The sequence below is a fragment of the Rhinoraja longicauda genome, chromosome 42, assembly GCF_053455715.1.
Source record: "Rhinoraja longicauda isolate Sanriku21f chromosome 42, sRhiLon1.1, whole genome shotgun sequence".
NCBI classification, from domain to species: domain Eukaryota; kingdom Metazoa; phylum Chordata; class Chondrichthyes; order Rajiformes; family Arhynchobatidae; genus Rhinoraja; species Rhinoraja longicauda.
Genome location: NC_135994.1, coordinates 11,449,861 through 11,474,088, shown reverse-complemented (window position 1 = coordinate 11,474,088; position 24,228 = coordinate 11,449,861). Strand labels below are relative to the sequence as shown.

Here is a 24,228-nt window from a genome sequence, read left to right as displayed (position 1 = left end):
ACCTTCCTCTTCCAAAGTCAAGAGCAAGGTTGGTGTTCTGGCACCATGTGATCAGTCGATCGATCTCCCTCTTATATTCTGACACATCATCATCTGCAATTCATCCAACAACGGTGGTGTCGTCCACAAATCTGAAGATGGAATTGGAACTGTTGGAATAGTCATGTTTAGAGTGAATAGAGCAGGGGGCTGAGCATGCAGCCTTGAGGTACTCCAATGAGCTCATCTATAATCTCACTTCCTTTGCCCTAGTCTGCATTAACATCAGTACTCTCCATCATCTGCAATTTTCCCTCTGTGTAAACCCCCCACATCTCTATAGCTCTGTATCTTTCTATTTCAACATGGCAATCCTTAAAACCAAGCACTTGCTCATCTGTCCTCATGCTTCCTAATGTAGCCCAGTGTCCAGTTTTCTATAACACCACCACAAAGTGCATTGGGATGATTGTTCACTTTAAAGTAACTAGAAGAGTCTCGACATGTTTGCATGTTTGAAAGCACACATTGAAACAGTGTCACATAGAAACAGGTGTCGGATTCATTTGGAGATTTAAGAGAATGATATTCTTCCTTGTGCAGAGCCATTTGTGTAAGAATGTTGTGTGTGATTACATGCGGATCCGAATCCAAATCGGAACTGCCCGTTCTATGGTATATGCCCCTCCTTCCCTGAATTCTCCCACTACAATGACATTCTCCTTAATCAACACAGATAAGAAGTATTCATTTAAATCCTCATCCTCTGGCTCCACATGCAGATTGCCATTTTTGGTCTTCAATAGACCATACTCTTTCCCTGATTACCCTTTTGCCTTTAATGTACATATAAAATGCTCTCCGATCCCCTTTCAATTTGACTGTTCGTAATATGTCATGCCCATTTTTCCCTCCTGATGTCTTTGCTAACTATCCCTGTACACTTCCTTTGTTCCTGAAAGGCCTTCCTAGTTTTCAGTTCTCCACACCTGCTTCTTTTTTTTCTTTTTTTATCCAGCCATCCATCAATATCCCCTAACATCAAGCTTCCTTACTATTTGTGCCTTTATCCTTATTGAAACATGTTGGCCCTGAATTCTTAGGGCCTGAACACTTTGAATCACTCAATTTTGTCAGATGTAAACTGACCTGCAAACCACTGCTCCAAGTCAAAATGTTTGTCGTGTCCTGTCGTAAGATATTGAAATTGGTTTTCTTCCAATCCAGTACCTTTTTTTCTGGACCATCCTTGTCCCTTTCCATAACCACCATGGAGTTTACAGAGTTATGGTCACTATCCCCCAAATGCTTTTCCACTGTCAATTCAACCACATATCTGGCTACCGGTTAAATTAGCTCCAGTACTGCCCCTTCTCTACCTATTGGCTGAAAAAAGCTTTCCGGAACCCATTTTTGAAAAATCCACATACTCGGACATCTTTCACACTAAAGCGATACGTTATCTGCTAGTTCATCCAAGCTAACCACCCCCACCCCCTCTCCCCAGATACAAATTAACGCCGCTCTGTGTTTTTTTTTGCTTGCAAGTTTATTTCCAATTCTTACCTCCATTTACCTAAAACTTCCAACTATTTGTGTCTCCCCGAACGCAGATCGTTCTCCTTCTGTCTGCTCTGCGCTTGCTTAAAAACAGTTTCTCTCTGAGTAACTTTGCTTCTCTCTCTATTGTTGCTGCCTGCCTGGCTTACATTGTCAACATTTTCCGTTCGGACATTTAAAATTCATTTCCGCACCCGAGAGGATCGCCATTTTTATTGTCAGCATTGTATGCAGTAATGATAATCGCACGAAGAGTGTACTTTTTTTTACTGTTTAAGGTGTGCAGCGTTAGAATGCGGGCGCCCGTCACTGTAGACCGACTTCCTGGTCATTATCCGGCGAGAGGCTGGTTGAAACAACGGTCAGATAGCAACTGCCTTCGTGTGTGATTGGAGGTTTGAAGGAGACTGGAATGTAGTCACGGGGTGAGCTGCTCTTTATGATTGGAGTACAAGAGCTATCAATCTTTAGTATTCACGCCACAATCCAAGAAAGTGAGGCGGTGGACGCTGCTGGAGCATAGGGACCAGAACAAGATGGTAAGTGAGGTTCCCGAATCAGCTACTAACGTTCCCTTTCTTTCACTGCGTGCAACATTGATCTTTATTTTGTGTTTGTTTGCTCCAACAGTGCGATTTCACAGAAGATCAGATCTCCGGTAAGTTGTACGCTTGTTTTAACTCGGAGCGCAAGTTCTATAAAAGGGAACTTTTCAGCCTCTGATTTCGAGGTTTGTTGTATTCTAATGTTTAGTTCAAAACTCGAATGAGTTTCCTTGCAGTTTCCAAATAGCTGAATAACTTCCCCAACGGGGTCGCCATCTGGCCACTAATGGAGGCCCGAGGCCTCGGCTTCTCGCTGTGTTACACCCTAAGGTTTACATTCTGATCCTGTTTGGTGTCATCAGTATCTGGTCTGGCCGATCTGCCTTGTTCAGGCCGGAGGCTGCAGCTTTCCGTTTGCGTGCAGACCCCCTCCTCCATTACCTCCTCTAAATTGAACTCTCCCTACGAGGCTGATGACATTAACTCCATATAAGGGCAAAGATTTCAACGTTTCGCACATAACAGGGCGGCGACCTGGCCCATCCCTTCCTGAACCACGGACTGGCCTCCATCCGATTTCCTCCATCGGTCGAACCTCCTTTCGGGTTTCCAATACGCCAAACCTTTGTCCATCAATTTGATGGACTCTAAATTCGAACAGGGCTCCGTGCTCTGGCTCCTTTTCCTTTTTATAGGAGAAATTCCGTGGGCCAGCCGTGAGCTTCAGGTATTCGGGCGGGACGCTGCAAGGAGGTAGATTTAGAGGAAATAACTGCCTACTTTTCCAAAATAATATTGAAAACTTTTCCTAACTAGTTTAAACCCAGATTTTTTTCAATTTGTTGCTGTTTTAATTATTAATGTTTTTTTACTGGGAGAAATTTAGTGAGTGAAAGAGGATCCATTTCATGGCATTGACACATTAATAATTCAGAATAACTGCTTGATTATATCAAGCCAAACGGCAATTCATCTTTCTGTTTTTTAATTTAACCTTTTAACGTTTCCTTTTGAGGGGGTGGGAACAGTCTTCATTGCTTACTTTTTGGTTTGCCCAATATTGCCTAATTTGGACAAGTGAATTCATGCCAACTCGGATGGATTCCATTCCAACAAATGGTGACCAGTGTCCTCTCCTGGGATGTTTAAACTGATTTGACAGGGAGATAAACACTGTAGGCTAATTTAAACAGATGAGACATTAAATATGTCAAAATAAAAACATCTTGTAGATTAGATTTGACTGAAAGTATTAGTTTGTACATAAGTACAAGTGTTTAGATAGCTTAGTTTACTGAGGTACAGTGAAAAGCTTTTGTTGTGTGTACGGTGTACTCACAAACAGTGAGCTTCAGTTCCAAATTGACCATATGGGATTATGAAGTTATTGCAGTAAAGCACCTGCTTTTTACAATAAGGACAACATTTGGATCTGAATATTCTGATGTTCAGAAAAGGGGAGAATAACAAAATTAATTAGAGAGATGCAAGAAAGTGCAGAAGCTGGCAGTTATTAATAATTGGGTGGGGGAAATCTCAATATAATGAGACCAGACCTTTGAAAACTGCAGTAACATTAAAGGTAGACACAAAATGCTGGAGTAATTCAGCAGGTCAGGCAGCATCTCTGGAGAAAATGGATAGGTGACGTTTTGGGTTGTGACCCTTCAGACCCAAAACATCACCTATCCATTTTCTCCAGAGATACTGCCTGCCCTGCTGAATTGCTCCAGCAATCTTTGTCTATTTTTTGGTATAAACCAGCATCTGCAGTTCCTTTTTATTACATTATAGCATTATAAGGAGGTCTGGCACAGTCTAGGTACATTTCCACCAGAGAGAAGGAGAGGGAAACCAAACCTTGAGCTCCATGGATGACCAAAATAATAGTGAGTAAAATAAGGTGATTTGTTTTTTGGCTCCAACAGATGCCAGGTTGTTAACATGAGTGAGAACTAGTTTGATTAGAGGAAGTTCAGAGAGGAAGTGAAAAAGGAAATAAGAGTACAAAGCAAGGACCTGCAGTAAGCAAAAAGGAATCCAAAAGTATTCTGTAGGATGGAATAAAAGGGTAGGTGGGTGATGATAATCAAAGGCCAACAAGGAAACCTAATTGGTGAGGCAGAGGCCATGGCTGAGGTACTAAATGAGAACTTCATCAGTCATTAAGGACAGAGATGCAGTCAAGATTCTGTATGAGCTTAAAATAAAGTTCTGTAAAAAGCTGGCTCCACATTGTGGCTAAATCACCTGGTCCATACGGGCTGTATTCCAGGTTGCTAAGGGAAGAATTGTAGAACCCCTGACCTTTTACTTTAGAGATACAGCACGGAAACAGGTCTTTCAGCCCACCAAGTCTGTGCCGACCAGCGATCACCCCGACCACACGAGGGACAATTTTTTTTACAACTTCCTGAAGCCAATTATCCTGTATGTCTTTGGAGTGTGGATGAAAACTGGAGCCCCCGGAGAAACCCCACATGGTCACGGGGAGAACGTACAAACTGTACAGACAACACTAGTCAGGATTGAACCTGGGTCTCTGATGCTGTAAAGCAGCAACTCTACCGCTGCACCACTGTGCTGCCCTAACTGGCTAACTAAAAGCCATAATTGATCAAATGTTTATAGATTTGGGGGTAGTGTCCAAACCTGGAAAATTGAAACTCATGGTAACTTTGTTCCAAAATCCAGTAACTACAAACCATTGTTTAACTTGTGTGGCAGTAAATGTTCTTTCATGCATCATACATTGGTGCAATTGTTTGAAAGCAAATTATCTAACTTGGTTTTTTTCTTGAGGGGAATTGAGGTTTGTGTTTAAATGTCATGTGCCACATAACAGACATGTTGTTAAAGATTGTAGGGCTTGGAATAGAAAGGACTTCAGCAGTATGGATAAAAAGGTTTGGTTTCTCTCTTCTCTCTCATGGGGTAGGACATTTAGGACTGAAATGAGGAAAAACCTTTTCACCCAGAGAGTTGTGAATCTGTGGAATCCTGTCAGAAGACAGTGGAGGCCGATTCACTGGATGCATTCAAAAGAGAGTTAGATAGAGCTCTTAGGGCTAGCAGAATCATTCACTGTACCACATGTGACATTAAAGTACCATTGACCATTATGGCTGGAAAAATGAGAAGGGACTAACGAAATGGCACAATCTGAAAGGGGTGCTAAAATGAAGAGGGAGCTGAGGTATATGTGTACAGATCCAACTGGTTTTCAAAAGGCATCTGGATCAAGACAAAAGCTGTTAACCCCATTCTCTTGTCCTATTCATCAATACTACTTGACCAAAGTGCAGAATCTGTGAAGCCACAAGCCTTCCCCACTGCAGTTGGAAAGTGGCAATTAGTTTGATTTGAGTTGCTGTGGCTCTCAATAATGAAAGAAGCTTAATTAGTGAAATAACCCCCAACCACTTTGTTCATGGATTACTTTAAATTTGAATAACGTAGTTTGTTTCACCTACTAAGTAAGTCTCTGTCGGTGTTATCCTCCAAAGAGCAGTGACCTAATCCCACATTCCTGCCTTTACCCCATTATTTGTCTAAATATTTCTTGAGTATGGAGATGATCTCTGCTTTAGTGTTTAAAATTCTTCTCTGAACCTCTTTCACTGAATAAAATCTGCTTGTAGATGAAAAAACAATGTTCTTCAATTTTGTACATTCTTTATGATGATCTATTTTCTTTTCAGAATTCAAAGAGGCTTTCTGCCTCTATGACCGAATTGGTGAAGGTAGAATTGGCTACAACCAATTTGCGGATCTGCTGCGTGCCCTTGGTCAGAATCCATGCAATGCTGAAGTCTTGAAAGTCCTTGGGAATCCAAAGCCCGAAGGTAAGAATCTGAATGTTGTTCATGGGGGGAGGACCAGGAAGAGCTACCAGATTTTAATAATTTTTTAATATTAAGCAGGAGTCAGTGAAACCACTCACAAGGAAAATTGCATAACATGAGAAGATCTATATCTTGCAATTTTGTGATGGCTTTGAACAGTTTACTTGAGTGATTTATTTTTTTTGTTCTGCATGTGCATTCTTGTTTTGCTAAATGGATTGGGTAACCAAGAATTTGGTTCATTCTGACCATGCTCCAGCATGCCTTGGCACGGGTTACCATGCAAAACCTTTGCACACTTGAAATGCTTGTAAAGTAGAGAAGATAACAAAGATGGGACAAGTAATCTTTGCCTTCACTTTTCAGATATGAATATGAAAACTCTGGATTTTGAGCAATTTCTTCCAAAACTTCAAGACATTGCAAGAAACAAGGAACCAGGAACGTTTGAGGATTTTGTAGAGGGTCTGCGAGTCTTTGATAAGGAAGGAAATGGCACAGTCATGGGTGCTGAACTGCGCCATGTGCTGGTCACTCTTGGTAATGCTTGAGTTTAATGTGATGTCTCGTCTTTGGGTTGTGGGGCCAATTGGAGCACTCGGAGGACATCTTGAGGAGGGAGGGGGGGAATTGTACAAAGTCCACACCAGAACCCAGGACTGACCCCAGCAGGTTCCTGGAGCTTTTGAGGAGAAGAGATTATTACCATGCTACAGGGTTTTCAAAATCTGACAATCATTTTTGATTATAACTGACAATGAAGGGCAGAATCCAGCGAATTGATTATCTTTTCACCTGAGCCCAAATTCAAACTTAGTCCAAGCTTGGGCAGCACAAAAGTCCACAAATTTAACCTAAATATGAACTTGTTTGTTGTGCGGGAAAGAACTGCAGATGCTGGTTTAAATCGAAGGTAGACACAAAATGCTGGAGTAACTCAGCGGGACAGGCAGCAACTCTGGAAAGAAGGAATAGGTGACGTTTCGAGTCGATTCTCAGACTGAACCGCTGAGTTACTCCAGCATTTTGTGTCTGCTTTTGAACTTGTTTCTTGTGAATGCAAAGGAGAAAAAATTGCAGTTGGGAGTAGCAGCTTTTTCTGTTGCCATTGAAAGAGCTTTAATCTGCTCTCTTTTCGTTTGCTTTACCTGACTCAGGTGCTGATACTGTCTCTCCCATCTTTCGGCTGAATACCTAAACAGTGGGTTCCACACTTTCGCTGGCATCTCTCTCCTACAAGTCCTGTCTAAATGGGTTTCAAATCCTGTCGCACCACTGAAGCAGTTTTTGTCAAAATCATTAATAACGTTCTCTTTGAACTGTCCATTTTAATGCATGCATAAAAGTAGTCTATTAGAACTTTCTTCCCAAGATCCTTCTACTCTGTTCAGTGGGACGGTACTTATTCCTATTACAGCCAGAACATTGAATCAAGGTTAACCTATGATGAGCGTTTGCCGGCACTGTGCCTGTACTCGTTGGAGTTTAGAAGATTGAAAGGCTTGGATAGAGTGGATGTGGAAAGGATGTTTCCATTAGTGGGACAGTCTAGAACTAGAGGTCAGAGCCTCAGAATTAAAGAACATTATTTTAAGAAGAAGATGAGGAGAAATGTCTTTAGTCAGAGAGGGTGGTGAATCTGTGGGTCTTTGCCATAGAAGGCTGTAGAGGCCAAGTCAGTGGATATTTTTAAGGCAGAGATAGATAGATAGATTCTTGATTAGTACAGGTGTCAGAGGTTATGGGGAGAAGGCAGGAGAATGGGGTTAGGAGGGAGAGATAGATCAGCCATGATTGAATGGTGGAGCAGACTTAATGGGCTGAATGGCCTAATTCTACTCCTATTCCTTATGACCTTGTAGCTTGGTCTATGTAAGCTCATCTCGGCCTCATTTGTCACCTCATTCAACTTCAGCATTCATTTTTATTATTCGGTAGTTTTGAGATGCAAGTGCCACAATATGTTAACTGCCCAACAGATCTTGATAGATATTTGTAGCAGCTGCTTAGTTTAGTTCAGAGATACAGCGTAGAAACAGGCCCTTGGGCCCACCGAGTCCACGCCGACCAGCGATTCCCCATACACTAGCACTATCCTACACACTAGGGACAATTTACAATTCTTAGCAAAGCCAATCAACCTAAACCTGGATGTCCTTGGAATGTGGGAAATCGGAGCACCCAGAGAAATCCCATGTGGTTACAGGGAGAACGTCCAGACAGCACCGAGTCAGGATCGAACCCGGGTCTTTAGCGGTGTAAGACAGCAACTCTACTGCTGCGCCACTGTGCCTCTGTCTATTCCTTTTGATCACCTGCTTTTTTTTTTTGTTTCTCTAGGTGAGAAAATGACTGAGGAAGAAGTGGAGACTCTGCTTGCGGGCCACGAGGATGCAAATGGCTGCATCAACTATGAGGGTGAGTGCATGCACGGTTGCTGTCAATAAGAATGAAGGCACTTGTCCCCATTTGGCTGGAATGACTGTTATTTGTTGGGCCTGTGTTTCTTTACATTTTTAACATTGTGTGGTGCAACAATTGGGATGATGCTGAAAACGGGTTAATGGTCCAAAAAGTTGCAAAGCTTTGGTTCACATATAAATTCATTTTGGACTGGGAGAGAGAGAGTGAATTTGGCAGAGGGAAAGAAAAGGAAGAGGGTTGTGGGAATATCTGCCTCCTCCACACTGACCCCATCTAAGTTGATGTCAATGCGAGGAAACGTGCTATAAATGGTTGTTTTGATTATAGATGGGAAGTTGTCCACCCAGAAAGACCATACATTCTCCCTGCCATAACCTCCAATTATTTAATTTCCCCTCTTACTTGGAATCCATTTGCCTCCTGATCTGTCCTAAATGTACCATTGACAAATTTCGTACTGCAATACATTTCATGAGTTGCTTGTGCTATCATGCCCTATGTCAGAAAACAAAATAGATCGGCCCTATTTGTGCATCTGAACAGAATGGGGTGGAATGTCCAGCAGTTGTAAAGGATGGAGCATGGACTTGAAAGTAAACCTTCTAGGGCATATGGTTCCGTGCAGAGTAATGTTTACAGACAAATATGCTTACATTAAAAAAAAAACTTGCTCCCCCTTCTCGGAGAATTGTCCTGACCTCCTGATTTATCCTAGTACCATTCCTGTGTGGGGTACTTTAGCTATCAATCTACATGGAAGTAGAGGGTTTTTTTTTTTCTGTGACCCTGCGTCTAAGTAACAGTTAAAGTTAATTTCTAGAGCAAAAGCTAGCTATTTTATGTCATAAACGTAGATTCTTTCCCTAACTTTTAATGCTTGTGATGGAGGCCATTTAACCTTCTTTAGACCCAGTTTGAAGAAGGGTCTCGACCCGAAACATCACCCATTTCTTTTCTCCAGAGATGATGTCTGACCTGCTAACTTACTCCAGCAGTTTGTGTCCATCTCCTGTTTAAACCAGCATCTGCAGTTCCTTCCTCCGCATAACCCACGTTCATACTGTATCCCAGTGGTACAATCTCATTTTCCCCTCTTCTCATTTACCTCTATTCCAGCAACTTATTTTCCTTGTCTCCCTTGTTTTCTACCAACTCTCCTGTAAGTTTTTGCTATTGGTGAAATAGCACATGGGGATAATTTACTGTGGTCAATTAATCAACCACTATATCTTTTGGGATATGAGGGAAAAGCAGAGTGCCTGGAAAACACCCATGCAGTTGTGGAGCGAACGTGCAAACTCCTCACAGCAGCTGGGTTCCCGGAGGTCTGAAACAGCAGCACGTAACCACTGCTCCGTCACTTCCCAAGTTGGTCTTGATTTCCCTAACACCCCCTAGCCCATTGGCCAAATTGTAGGATTGCTACTGTCATCCACTGTCCTACTGACTAATGGAGCCAGATTTCAAGCAAACAAGAGTAGAGCTTGATTATCAACTGAGCTCTGAATGTCCACTGACCATAGTAATGTGCTGTAAAATAAGTTCATGTGATTATTTGCCCATTTCCTTACAAATCTTTAGATACCTTAAACTTAAACTTGCTGGATTGTTTCTTTGCATACTTGGCTTGTTGAAACAGTTTGTGATCCAAATCCCCAGTAAATGTTGGTTCAAATTGCATTGCCTTTTTAAACATTTTTAGTTTGACCTTTTCTTCCTCTTTAACAGCTTTTGTCAGGCACATCATGTCTGGATGAATGGCAAGGCCATGGTACGCCACCTTGACACTTTTTCCCTGCCAACTTTTGTCCTGTTTTCTTTTCTTTTAGCATGCTCTGCATGTGGCTTGATCTAGGTGTGATTTTTATTTTAGGATGGGGAGGGAGGAGGCTAATATCTCCAGTTCTTGACTACTTGAATTTCTGCCAACTAAAGGAAGACCATTTGGTTCTTTATCTTTTTTTATTTCTACCACCCTGTCAATGCTTGAATGGTGTACATTTTAAGTGTATTTTGGGAAAAAAAGATGCCAATATCATCTTGTCTAACATTGGTTTGGATTTGATGCTACCAGCTTCCAAGGTTCTGAACTACTAAATTATATCTGGTGTCCATTTTGGAAGAAATCTATCTCTTCATTCCTGCATCACATGGCACAAAAGTTCAGATTAATGGAATCTATGGCTAATGTGGTCTTCCTTTGATAACAAATGTATTGCTGTGAGGATAACATGCTTGCAATCTTGTATTCGAGAAGGCTTGTTCAGCCAGGTGGTTAGAGTTGCCACCTTTTCTGCTCCTTTCCGTAGTTAGTGCAAACTGGAGAATTGAATTATTGACTGACTGCTTAGATTCTTTGGACTGGGGCAGTGGGGAGGGAGGTGGGTGAAAAAGTGAAGGTTCGATTTGTAGCTATTTCCAGTTTGGGTAGATATGCAAGTTAAAATTGACTACCTCTTTTTGGGGTGGGTTGATTGTGGGAAAGAAGTCTACTGTTATTACTGTTAACTCTCAATACTAGTTGGAGTAAATTGGGATAATTCTGTACTTTTATTTTGCATGTGATTCATTTTGCTCCTGCTTGTGTGCAAACATGTTTTGTATACAATTTTGCAGGATTTTAGACTTGTTTGTTGTAAAACTCTATAGATTTTAATCGGAACCCTTCCATTCTCCCAGGGGCAGAATAATTCAATGTTTTCTTTGTTTTCTTCACAGAATTGGTCCGAATGGTGATGAATGGTTGACTGTTGTCCTGTACCTGAATTTTAAGTGCCTTTTTCTACTTGACACACCTTTTTTCTAAACGAATTATTTTCTTGTTTATCAACAAGCACAGATGCATAGAAGATTGAGAATGGTAGTCTCTCGGGCACTAAGGGGAGTGGGAGGAAATTATTCCTTTTTACGCTGCAACCTTTTGGATTCTCTTGGTGATAAGTGTCCCATGAGGTTTGAGGGGGTTTCCCTCTTTTCCCCTGATGTACACATGCACAGACACGCACACACTTGTAGCAATACTGAGTGATGTTTGAGGGATTTTTGGAGGTCTGATCTAAAAGCAAAGGTGGCTCCAAACTCATTAGTTTTTCCTCAGATTGTATCTGCACATCTTTTTAAATCTGAAATTCTTCTGTTGTTTTTTTCTTATGCTTTCAAGTAATAAAATCTATACTATTAACACTGGGTTTGCCTGTTTTTCCCCTGACTGGAGTCCAATTCAGATGGTGCAGCAGTTAAATTACTGTGCCAGTGATCCGGAGAACAGTTTGGATTTAATCTGGAATTTAAAAAAAAAAGTGGTAATAACAGCAAAAGGAAAATTGTACGTGTGGAATTTTGGAAGACGATGACCAGTATCTTCATCTCTTTCAATGTCACTTCCTGCCCATTACCAGAATTCTTGGATGCAAAGGGAATCAAAGGAGAGGGCAATACTGTAGGAGGGTGGAGTAGAAAGAGATTGATTGTAATGTTAACGAATGGAAAAGACTTAAAGGGCTATTAATCTCCTACCACTTGTATATTTATACGATTGTAGTCGCAAGTCCCAAAAACATAGGAGGGCAGGGTTCACTGCTGCCTGGTAGACCATGAGTCTTGTACCAGGTCTGAGGTCTTAATCTTCAAACATTCTTCCTCAGTAGGTTAATGGTTATGCTGGTGCATTGAAGGTAGTGGGGAATGTTATCGATATATGCCTGTGGCCCCCAAAGAAACAGGAAATGCTCCCTCTTTTCCAGAGTCTTGGTGTGAAGCTGGAATGATATAGTTAGTCTATTTGTTTTGTGGATATTAAGCGTAAGGCAACTTGACTACTAATGTTGGGGTGAATTTGGTTCTAGAGTGGGGTCAACTGGTTCATATACTTGCTGTAGATGAGCTCTACTTCAGTGAGAAGCTTGTTTGGGGTGAGGTGCAGTATTGTCATGAGAATGATTGAGAAAAAAGTTGGGTTGATGACCCAGGCTTGTTTGACACTGGTCTACACCGATTGTATTATTGTAGACCCCTTGTTTGGGATGAAGGGTTGTGTGCCATCATGTGACTTGGACTAATAGCAAACACCTCAAAGCACTGGAGAGATGCTACCAATGTTATCTCTGCAAAATCATTGACAGGATACCAAATGGACATCCCAGCACTGTAGCTTTAATTGCACTTGGTTGCCTCCACTGGACAGGCTATGTTCACTAGGCTACTGAAACACACTTTTTCAAGGTCTTGCAGCAAGAAATGGATGCAGCCCAGACCATAACACAAACCAACCTCCCTTCCATTGACTCCATCTACACCTCACACTGCCTCGGCAAGGCCAGCAGCATAATCAAGGACGAGTTGCACCCTGGTCACTCCCACCTCCTCTCCCATTGGGCAAAAGTGTGAAAACGCACACCTCCAGATTCCAGAACAGTTTCTTCCCAGCTGTTATCAGGTAATTGAATCATCCTACCACAACTAGATAGCAGTGCTGAACTACCTACCCCATTGGTGACGTTCAGACCATCTTTGATCAGACTTTACTGGCTTTACCTTGCACTAAACATTATTACCTCAGACATCAGTCTGAAGAAGGATTTTGACCTGAAACGTCACCCATTCCTTCTCTCCTGAGATGCTGCCTGACCTGCTGAGTTACTCCACCTTTTTGTGATACCTTCGAATTATTCTCTTATCATGTATCTATACACTGTAAAAGACTCAATTGTAATGTATTGCCTTTCAGCTGACTGGTTAGTACATAACAAAAGCTTTTCACTACCTTACTACACGTAACAATTAAAAAAACCTGAAAATGAGGTGAAGAGGAAAATATTCAAGGAGGTATTCAAAACTTGTCTGAACAAAAAAAATGCAACATCCCCACTAACACCTGGAAGTCCCTGTCCCACTTGTAGAAAGAAAATTCAGGTTGGCATTGAGAAGGTTGTGTCAATGTGTCAAAAGTATTCACCTATCCATCTCATAAAGCACCTCTTGCCCTACCAGTTGGAAGAGTGCAGTTTCCACATTGGCCTCATCAGTCACCTTAGAACTGGAGTGGAAGCAATCATGCACGAGACTACCCAAGGAGAAAATGACTGAAAGGGATAAATATATTATTAAATGTAGTCATCTGAATTTCTGCACGACTAATTTTTTTTAAACCTATTGCGTCTGTTGTTTGGAATGAATAGCAAGCAGCCAGCTCTGAGGCGAGTTGGCTAATGGCCAGCATTCTGTGCTGTTCAGGCTGTTTGTGATGTTAATATGTTCCAGATCATTTTTTGTGAACTGTTCATGACTTTTTATGGCTATGTATGTCATTGGCTCAGCAAAAACAACTGCCCTCATACACTGGAGGAATTTGCAACATATTAGGGGAGATACTTGGGGAGGCAGAATTTTGTGGGCTGAAGAAGTGGAGAGGAAGGAAGCATTTTAGTTCATGATTTTCTTGTTTTTGTTTGGTTAATTGGACAAGAGGTTTTATGCTTGTAACTTACATTTTTTTACATGCACTGATGTTGAATGTGTTTTTTGAGGTATAATGTAAAAAAGGTCAGTTTAAGATGCTTTATGAATAATCAGGCTTCTTTTATTTTGCACAGTGGCAGTCGGTGAAGAATATGGATAGTTTTTCCAACAAGAAAAATCCATGAATTACCTCAGACATCAGTCTGAAGGATAGATGGTTCAAATCAGGTTTCATTAACTGCACTGCTATAAGCTCTCATCCATTTAAAACAGGGGAACATTTAGTGCATTGCCCTAATTCCTAAAGCAAAATTGACAGGCAGTCATAACATTACAATGGGCTGGCATTAGGGAAGAGATGATTTGGGTTCAGGCACATTCTCATGAAGAACATAGAAAGAATAAACCCAGAGCTTCCTGAAGGACAAAAGAGATGGAGAAAGGCAAAGGGGTTAGGTATAACAAGTAGAAACAAGGAATTGCAGATGTTGGTTTACACAAAATGATAGAAAGTGCTGGAATAACTCAGCGGGTCAGGCAGAATCTCAGGAGAACATGGATAGGTGACGTTTCAGGTCGGAGCCCTTCTCTAGTCTGAAGAAGGGCCCCGACACGAAACGTTACCTGTCCATGTTCTCCAGAGATGCTGCCTGACCCGCTGAGTCACTCCAGCACTCTGAAACGTCACCTATCCATGTTCTCCACAGATGCTGCCTGACCCGCTGAGTCACTGACATACTACAGCACTTTGTATCCTTTACACACAATTCTGGGCTGTATCAATGGAGACTTCGAGCATAAAAGCAGGGAAGTCATGCTGAACACTTAGAAAACACTGGTCTGTAAAAGAGGTTCATGACAGCCATTAGAGAGGGTCTAGAGGAGATTAACCAGAATGGTTCTCGGGATGAAGTTCGTGTTGGAATGTAGACTAGCAACAAGATCCTGTCTGACTAAATCTGTTACCAATAAACTTGTCAACTCTCCCTTGTACTTGTTGAACTACCTTTCTTCACAAATGACATTTGGTGTATTGGCTTTTGATTATTATCCTTGCTCTTACTATCATCTTAATAAAGATAGTGCCCACACCCTAGTGCTGTCTTAGGCACCATTTTGAGAAATTTCCAGGGGACAAGTTTCTTTAAAAGCAAATTTCTGAGATTTTAAAGCAGAACCTTAGAATCAAAAGCAGATTAGGCCATTCTGCCTACACTGCATTTTGATAAGATTATGGCTGCTTTTTATCTATAAGACTATTCCAAAACTTGCAATAGGTTAGCATGTATAACAGCTTGTGGTTCTGGAGTGCAGAAGACACCAGACCACCTATGGGAACTACAAAGCGAGAGAACAAGAGAGTAAGAATTAAAATCATATGTTATGCTCAAATCATAACAATCCATCCAGTGATTCCTTCCATACATTAAGTTCAGCAAACCATGCAAAATGCAGGGGACGAAACGACATTCACCATTCATGGAAATATGCATGGGATGACAAGAACAAACATAATAAAAGAGCCAATGTAACATTCCTTGGAACCTGGGAATGATGGACAAAGTAAGTACAATACTCCTCTGATATTTAATAAGTACAAGTTTATTCTTTAGCAGATTCTCATGATAGCGAAAGGTATACAGACTAGAGTCACAAACTACATTTTGACAAAACACTACGACTGAAATTTGTCAATTTGTAAAAAGGAGCTTAATTTTAAGGGTTTGACAAATTTTTGTCTTATACAGTACTTTGTGTTGACATTTGACTGAAGTAACACACAAATACGAAGCCACTTTCTTGGGCTATTTGAGCCAAAGTCTTATGGGTGACAGCTGATTATGCATTATTACATCAGTAAAAGGAACACTTTAAATCATTGTAACAGATCAACTCATTGACATGTTCACGTTTTCATGGTTTAAAAAAAATGGATTCCTTCATGCGTCATTGCTATACATTCCTGGAAAGTTTTGACAACTTTCAGATAATACTGTTCAGAATGCACAATGATTGATTTGAATGTACAGGTGACTCTAATGGCAGTTACATCTGTCCTAATTGATCACAAAAATTGTTTGTTTCAATGTTAAAAAAGTATTTATAATTTTTTGTAGTGTGTTGGAACAGAGAATATACAGTAAGGTGGATGTAGACAACATACAGAAAAAAATGGGCAATTCCAACATGAAAAGAAAAATATTAATATAGAAATGAGCAAATATACAATAAAAATAAAAAGTCAGACCCAAGCCAAGTAATCCCTTCCCATAAAATCACTGCCAGTAACATCAGTGCTATTTAGATATTTCAGAGCCCATTTTAAATCAGTTTGTTTAACAAGCTGGGGCAGCTGGCCTCTGAAATTAGCGTGTGACACTTAGTGTCCCATTCCTGTTCCAATCTCACCCTCATTTAACCCAGTCTTTTTCAATGGCTGCTGCTAAGTGTACAGCAGCTGCTGCACACTAACTGAAATTTGTAGGTGCAAATGCCAAACTGCTGCCCCACAATGAAAAAATCTGGGACTACTGAGATTACAAGCAGGCAGCTCTGCCAAACCTCTACCATTTAAAAAATGTATCATGAGCTTACATGGTCAGAGTTTGGGGCCAGGAGTACTTGTGCATGAAATCCAAAGTTTGTTAGTAAAATGGAAACAAGACTACGTCTTCAAGCCAGTAAGAGTGGGTTTCCTACCAAAGCAAAAATTAGCCCAATGGAGCCGATTTAACACAGCATTTATACACGTTTAAATGAGCGCAGGTGCCTTTCAGGTTAGACACTACAGATTTATATTCTGTTGAAGCGGGGAGGGTAAGAGTGATGCAAGCCATTTTAAACAGTGGATGATAGTAATGCATTTTGCTCACTCATATTTTCACTGATAAAGTACAAGATATATTACTTGCCTTTCCTCACACCTATGTGCATTTCAAACATTTAACATTACACTCTATGCAGTTTAGTCATTGTAACATCTAGTTTACTTAGAATGAGGTGATAATTTATTGCATTTTTTTGTTCTTGTGTTTAATCTGCCTATAAAGCTGCAGAAAATAAGAATGTTATTGTTCTGCTTCATATGACAAATAAACACTCGACTCTTGTAGCAACACGGCAGTTACTCTGTGCACAAGCTCCTATTAACAACGTAACAATGGCCAGATAACTTGATCGGGATGACTGGGAAAGAAACATTGCCCAGGACCCGAGGCATAATTCTGTTTTTCTTTAAAATAGTGCCAAGAGACCTTTTATGTCCACCTTAAAGAGCAGGCTGGGTTAGCATTTCATCCTACCAGCAGGGATGGCTGTGGCTGTCCTGCACGCTGGTGCTTGAGATCGTAGACCACACATAGCTGCGCAGTATCTCAGCGTTCTATAGCCTGCAGTGAGCCAGACTTCCTCGATAGGTCCCTGCTGGAAATGCTCGTCGCTTCCACAGGTCAGACCTGTGTGGACGGTTAGACGGCTAAAGTGGCTCACCCAGAACCCAACCAAGGGCTGGTGGCGTAAAGAAAATTGGAATTGGAAATTCCATCTGCACATAGGGCTCTTAAATACCCAAAATAGGGTGAGGTGCATGATGACATATTTAGATAATGCTTTCGCTTCTGAAATAGCCAACTGCCTCGTTACCTAATTAGTGACATGCACGCATAGATGAATGAGATTGTCCCTACCTACTATCTAGCAAAACTACAGCCAAGGGAATGGGGCTTGGCAGAATCAGTGGGAAAGATGACCCTGTTGAGCTTGACTCTAGTCTGGCACTGTGAAGGAACATGAAAGGTGCAGAATAAATGGGAAGCCCCCCACCATTCCTTCAATACTCCAACAGAATATCAGCCAAGACTTCAATGCTCACGCCAGGGGTAAGATTAATTCACACTCATCAAACTCAAAGTGAAGTGCACCACCATATGAAACAAAAACACTGCTGGAAATATTGAGCAGTTAAGGCGGCCTCTGTGGAGAGAGTAACTGTTAATACTTCAGGTCAAATCATTCTGATCCCAAGACGTTAACACAGATGCTGCTTGACTTGCTGAATTTTTTCAGCACTTTCTACTTTTAATTCAGATCGCCAGTCTTCATGATTTTTGCTATTGTTCTGCTAAGTGCCTGTCAAATTAGGCATGTGGAAAATGGCTATCAACTGACTGGAAATAAAAGCTGAAAGTAACATACTACACCTTCCACTGCTTTGCTCTTTTACTAAGCAGTGCGGAGTGGGCCACATGAACAACAACAATTATCCAAGCGTACAGTGGTAGGTAGACCTTCAGAATGTCTTCCCTTACACAACCGATTGAGGTCATGATTGAGGACTGACATAGATTATTCAGCCAACAGGCACATTGATTATTAAAATGGGAGGAAGAGGTGAATAAGGAAACACACTAGTTTATTACTGAAAGTTACCATCAGGCGACGTTACTATGGAAATTGCTCCACACTTAGCAAAATAGGACCTTGCTTACTGTCCAGCAGTAGTCATTTTACAGTTGCAACTAAAATTGTTTGAAATTATTAACTGAAAAAGGATAAAGAACAAGACTATCTTGATGGAGGAGAGACAAGATTGTCCAAAATGTATTCAATACCTGTTGATTTCATCTCAGCCTGGATGTTGGACATGGCATGTTTCTCGCTCCATCAGCTGCAGAGGGAAGCCCTCACCTTTGGCGGTTTCATCCCCATTGATTTGGTTTTTGAAATTCCAGGATTTTTAGTTTTGCAAAGCATTTTCAGTAATGGTACAGGGTAAATGGTAGGGAATTGAGGAATGCAGTGGAACAGAGGGATCTGGGAATAACTGTACATTGTTCCCTGAAGGTGGAATCTCATGTGGATAGGGTGGTGAAGAAGGCGTTTGGTATGCTTGCCTTTATAAATCAGAGCATCGAATATAGAAGTTGGGATGTAATGTTAAAATTGTACAGGGCATTGGTGAGGCCGAATCTGGAGTATGGTGTGCAGTTCTGGTCGCCAAATTATAGGAAGGATGTCGACAAAATGGAGAGGGTACAGAGGAGATTTACTAGAATGTTGCCTGGGTTTCAGCACTTAAGCTACAGAGAGAGGTTGAACAGGTTGGGTCTTTATTCTTTGGAGCGTAGAAGGTTGAGGGGGGACTTGATAGAGGTTTTTTAAATTTTAAGAGGGACGGACAGAGTTGACGTGGGTAGGCTTTTCCCTTTGAGAGTGGGGAAGATTCCAACAAGGGGACATAACTTCAGAATTAAGGGACAAAAGTTTAGGGGTAACATGAGGGGTAACTTCTTTACTCAGAGGGTGGTGGCTGTGTGGAATGAGCTTCCGGTGGAAGTGGTGGAGGCTGGCTCGATTTTATTATTTAAGAGTAAATTGGATAGGTATATGGATGGGAGGGGATTGGAGGGTTATGGTCTGAGAGCAGGTAGATGAGACTAGGTCAGAGAAAGTGGTCGGCGTGGACTGGTAGGGCCGAACGGTCCTGTTTCCGTGCTGTAATTGTTATATGGTTATATGGTATGAATAGAATAAGATGAGTTGGGTTTCAGTGCTTGGGGAGTGCAACGCAACATTTCATATTTGCTTCTTACTAGACAGCAAGAAACAAAAAGAAGCAAAGCCACCGATGACGGCTCCAGTTGATTATTAAGTTTCTTATCTGTAAACCTGCTCATATTCCTGGTATTTCCTGCCCATACTCAGTGGATAACAGATTGTGGCGTCTTCACAACTCTTAGAATACTTTCTATTTTTCTACAGCTTTAACTTTAGAATTAAAAACAGACCAGAAGCACATGGGTAGAGGGTTTTCACTTCTCGAATTTCTGCACCAGACTGGAAATGACTATTGTTATTACTGTGACTATTCAGTAGAGCAATTAAAACATATCCAATGAAAAACCAGTGCTGGAAGGGGTTGAAATCTATTCTAAGATATTTACTCTTTTTCACAGTGCAGCAGGCAGCTCACCCCTCAGGTTAACATCCTTCACGTACCAGGAGAACATTCAGCAACTGAGTGACGATTGGCCAAGGTGTGCCAAGTCGTTCTCGTTCTTGTGCATTCACTGCAATGCTAACAGTCCGGCCATAACAATGCCAATGACATCTCAAAGGATTGGGCAGGATTGATGATATGCTTCAGTAACTGCATCCAACAGGGGAATTATCAAGTTTTGACAAGCAATGAACTGCCTATTCCAGGAACAAAAAAAAAAGACACACTAAAATTTTTTACATTTTACCCAGTCAATTAACCTACAAACCTGTACGTCTTTGGAGTGTGGGAGGAAACCGAAGATCTCGGAGAAAACCCACGCAGGTCACGGGGAGAACGTACAAACTCCGTACCGACAGCACCCGTAGTCAGGATCGAACCTGAGTCTCAGGCGCTGCATTCGCTGTAAGGCAGCAACTCTACCGCTGCGCCACCGTGTCGCAAGTGTCAGAGGAGCGTTCAAAACAAGTCCAGCATGATGTCAAATTTTGTTTAAAAAACAAAACTGAAAGAAGGCCATTTTAAAGTGTTTTTCCTTGTCAAGAAACATTCCACACAAAATGACAAGGACTCTTGGAGCACCAGTCATATAATCTGCCCAGTATGAGCAGTGGTGGTGGAGTACAAGACAGTCACATGACTGCAGTTTGAGAAAATATTAGTACAAGTGAGAGCCAAGCACAAATGGGATAGTGCTTCATGCCACTCCTTAAAGGATTAGCGTAAATTGTCAAATACTACCTGCAATACAAAAGCAGGATTTGAATTATGACCGACTCACTAACCCCTCTCCTCAACAATTGATGAAATGATACCTGCAACAGAAAGCCCACAAGATCCCGTCAACCAGTAATGAGCAGGATTGGGCTTGTTCTTAATGTGGAAGCAGCAAGCTCTTTCACGTTTACCAACACTAACTTAACCAGAATTCAACAACCAATCCCAACCTTTACTCAGGACACAAAACAAACGCTGTGACATCGGGAGGCTGTTCGCATCCTTTGCTGCTCCAAACCATGCAGCTTTCAGGAAGCTGCTAAAGCTGCTCAAGTAGAAAATGCTCAACAACCTGAAAGAGAGGTAATGATTTGCCTTGATCTGTGCTCCGACTGGTGTTTAGGACACGCAATGATGGAGTGAAGTAAGGGCCTAGGACGATTTTCATGGGTGTTCTCCCGACAATTACGTTTCAAAGTCCGAGTTTTATTTATCTTTATGAGGAAGAAAATGATGAGGCATTAGTGTGAAGCAATGCTTATGTCTGCTAGAGGATCCTAATGTAACAATCTAGAATTCTTTGCTACTGAAATAATTTTTATCACAAAAAGAAACACTGATACATTCAGTCATTTAATATCAAAAGTAGCTAAATTATCCTTCTTAAGTCACAAGGCATGGAAACAGGACTGGAATGAGATGCTTTAAGCCTAAAACCCATCCTTAACCTCACACTCTACCACAATGATTTTGAAACTTGCTGTGCGATTTTGAATCAATACGAAAGACAAAGCCTTGAAGTTTGTTCATATGGACAAAACATGTTTCCAACGTGGCTTAGCCCAGCCTGACTATATTAGCACACTTATTAAATGAATAAGGACCACAGACAGAAATACCTAAGAAGCAAGCCGCTGATTGTAAAGCAAGAACTAAATAAAAATATTCCACAGCTGGCTATTATATTCTCAACGTCAAATTCCCCCCCAAATTGGCACAAAAAGATATTTCACAAAGTACAAAACAAAGTAAATAGCAACAGTCAACTATTCATTGAACAAGGAATATGGGCATGCTCACCCAAATCTTCTGATGACAGTTTGGTATATTTGCAATAAAAACTAGTGACTCTCAAAAGTTGTCAGATGCTGTTCAAAGTGACAGTATAGGTGGTGTATATGCATCAACAATATAGCAGATTATACAATGAGTTTTACATTGGTCTATGTATTATGGTCACTTTTCAGTGCACACAATACATCTAACAATACTGACATCAGAAGCACCTCCATTAATGATCAGAATTGCTATTTTTAACCAAATTAAACTTGAGAAAGAGAATATCGCAGCACAGCCACTCAAACTGCTCCTTACACTTGAGAAAATTACATTAATTCCAGGTAGAATGCTTTGTCCTGCTCAAATGTTTCACATCACTGTGATGGAGGGACTGGTGTTGCCGGGGTGGCCATCACCTCTGTCTGCATTGAAGCTCCTTGCTCTGAAAAATAAAGCAACATCTTTTTAAAGAGATGGACTGGCGGAGCAGAATGCAGCTTCACGTAAAGCCAGTTATATTTCCGTAAGTGGATATTCAGAGCTAAACAAATTAAATTGGAAATGGTCTTCTCACAGCAATACTTTAGAATTGCATATCTCTAACTGTTACATTAAACCAGAGTTTCTCAACCTTTTTACCCTTGCGGAAACCTTGAAATAATTTTCATGTCTCAGGGAACACCTACATAAAAATTATTATATATCTTTATTAACTTGATAAATAACATTTAAACAAATAAAACTGAACTCTCCGCGCAAACCTCTCCTGCAGGCCCGGCAACCCCCGTTAGGTGCAAGCCTCTCCTGCAAGCCCGGCAATCCTCCCCCAACTGACGATCTGTGGACCCGTTGGCAGCCGGGGAATGTCCCAGGCGAGGGGGGACAGGAAAGGGGGAGAGGGAGCTACCCACCTCGGCCCCGGGCAGCCATCGCTTTGGCCAGAGCGAGCCGTGGACCCGTTGGGTGGAACCTCTCCTGCAGTGGCAGCTCGGCGGCCACGGCCATCTCTGCCGCGCGCTGCACTACGGGCAGAAGGTCAGGCGCGGGGCACGCCGGGACGAGCGCCGGTCCTCCCCGTGGGGGAGGGAAGCGCATTTAGTAAAGTTTCAGCTCGACGGCTCGGAAGCCCTAGTGACCTCTCGCGGTACCCTAGGGTTCCGGGGAATCCCGGTTGAGAAACGCTGCATTAAACCAATATAGGCTGGATTTTCCAGTCAGCAATAAAGTAAACAGAATCACTGATGACCTTGAAAAGATCAGTCCACATGTATCAAGTGATTTCTTTGGTGAAAACCCCCAACTTTTGCAGAGTTAGCTCCTGTCAGATATCAATTCTGAGCAATCCCTACCATCCAGCAACAATGAGGCCTCCAACTTGGTTAAGCAGCTAATCATATTAAAGAATTCTTATCATCAGCAAACCATGAAGCAAAAAGCACAATTTGCAGCCAACGTTTTAATAATCTTACAAAACATAAAATAAAAACAGGAATCTATAGATATGACAAACGACAAAGTGAAATATCAAATCCTGTTTCAAATGTAAAAATTGTTGAAAATCCATTATATTTTGAAATATTTATCTGAGGAAATGATAATCCACATATTTAAAATTAGTGTTTTAGGACCAGAGGCTTGCGAAGCAGTAATTATGGGTTAGTATGCAATTGGAAATTCTTACCCTAATGCAAAAAAGCTTAATATTTTGGGGGTATTTCATGAGATAAGTTTGTAAATATTTCAAATTTGTGTCAAATCGCAGTTGTCACACCAAAGTTTTACAAAAGTTTTTAATTTTTAAAAAAAATATGCAAGGCTAAAATATTGTTGAATGTACAAATTCTTAGCTTTTCCTCGTCCTGTGTTCCCATACATTTCCCCATCTAATCTCAAGATCGATTTGATTTTGCAACTTGTCAAAAGATGTGGCTTTTCGCTTGTCATCCAGTGGCCTGGAATAAAAATCCAGAGATTTTAGCTCAAATTTACCCATGAATTTAAATTGAATGAATAAATTCAGTGAATTTAAATTATTAATTAATTCTAAAAGCTGGTAAAGGTTCAAACAAAACTTCCATCTGGTTTACTGGTATCCTTTAGAGAAAGAAATATGCTGCCCTTAGCCAGTTTGGTGTGTGTGTGTGACTTTAGACCCAGTACAATGAATCTGATTCTTCACTGTTATCTAAATGAGTTAAGCAAGCCACTCAGTTGCACATATCAACTGTGTCCTGCTTGTGAACACGTGGGATTGCTGATTAAATAGGGAGTGCCAACTGGTGGACAAGATTAGAAACAGAGGCAAAGAGTTAAATAATGGATTGAGTAAAGCCCAGAACATAAGTGAAAAAAAGACACGGCTTTCAACCACTCTCTGCCAGAAACGTCTCATCATCTCAGTCAAACATAGAAAATAGGTGCAGGAGGAGGCCATTCGGCCCTTCGAGCCAGCACCACCATTCATTGTGATCATGGCTGATCGTCCACAATCAATAACCCGTGCCTGCCTTCTCCCCATATCCCTTGATTCCACTAGCCCCTAGAGCTCTATCCATCTCTCTCTTAAATCCATCCAGTGATTTGGCCTCCACTGCCCTCTGTGGCAGAGAATTCCACAAATTCACAACTCTGGGTGAAAAGGTTT

At 41.3% G+C, this 24,228-nt stretch overlaps 2 protein-coding genes across 8 annotated transcripts in view; one reads left to right on the top strand and one right to left on the bottom strand.

The window, feature by feature from the left end:
- Positions 1-1,952: 1,952 nt before the first annotated feature.
- Positions 1,953-11,534, top strand: LOC144612001 (myosin light polypeptide 6-like). The gene is made up of 6 exons (XM_078431414.1): positions 1,953-2,078; positions 2,170-2,197; positions 5,786-5,929; positions 6,296-6,469; positions 8,270-8,347; positions 11,072-11,534. Exons 1-6 carry the CDS (start codon positions 2,076-2,078, stop codon positions 11,098-11,100), a joined length of 456 nt encoding a protein of 151 aa, XP_078287540.1. The 5' UTR covers positions 1,953-2,075; the 3' UTR covers positions 11,101-11,534.
- Positions 11,535-18,996: 7,462 nt separating this feature from the next.
- Positions 18,997-24,228, bottom strand: part of smarcc2 (SWI/SNF related BAF chromatin remodeling complex subunit C2) — a 124,772-nt gene continuing 119,540 nt past the window's right edge. For 4 of the 7 annotated variants that reach the window (XM_078431600.1, XM_078431606.1, XM_078431604.1 and 1 more), the window contains one exon: positions 18,998-22,026. In XM_078431600.1, the coding sequence (XP_078287726.1) occupies positions 21,959-22,026 (68 nt within the window). In that variant the 3' untranslated portion in view covers positions 18,998-21,958. Of the gene's footprint in view, positions 22,027-24,228 lie in introns of all 7 variants that reach the window. The other 3 variants (XM_078431602.1, XM_078431603.1, XM_078431605.1) reach the window with 2 other exon arrangements.

Coding starts and splice junctions, on each gene's coding strand:
- LOC144612001 (XM_078431414.1), top strand. Junction 6,470..8,269: donor CCATGTGCTGGTCACTCTTG/GTAATGCTTGAG, acceptor TTGTTTCTCTAG/GTGAGAAAATGACTGAGGAA. Junction 8,348..11,071: donor TGGCTGCATCAACTATGAGG/GTGAGTGCATGC, acceptor TTTTCTTCACAG/AATTGGTCCGAATGGTGATG.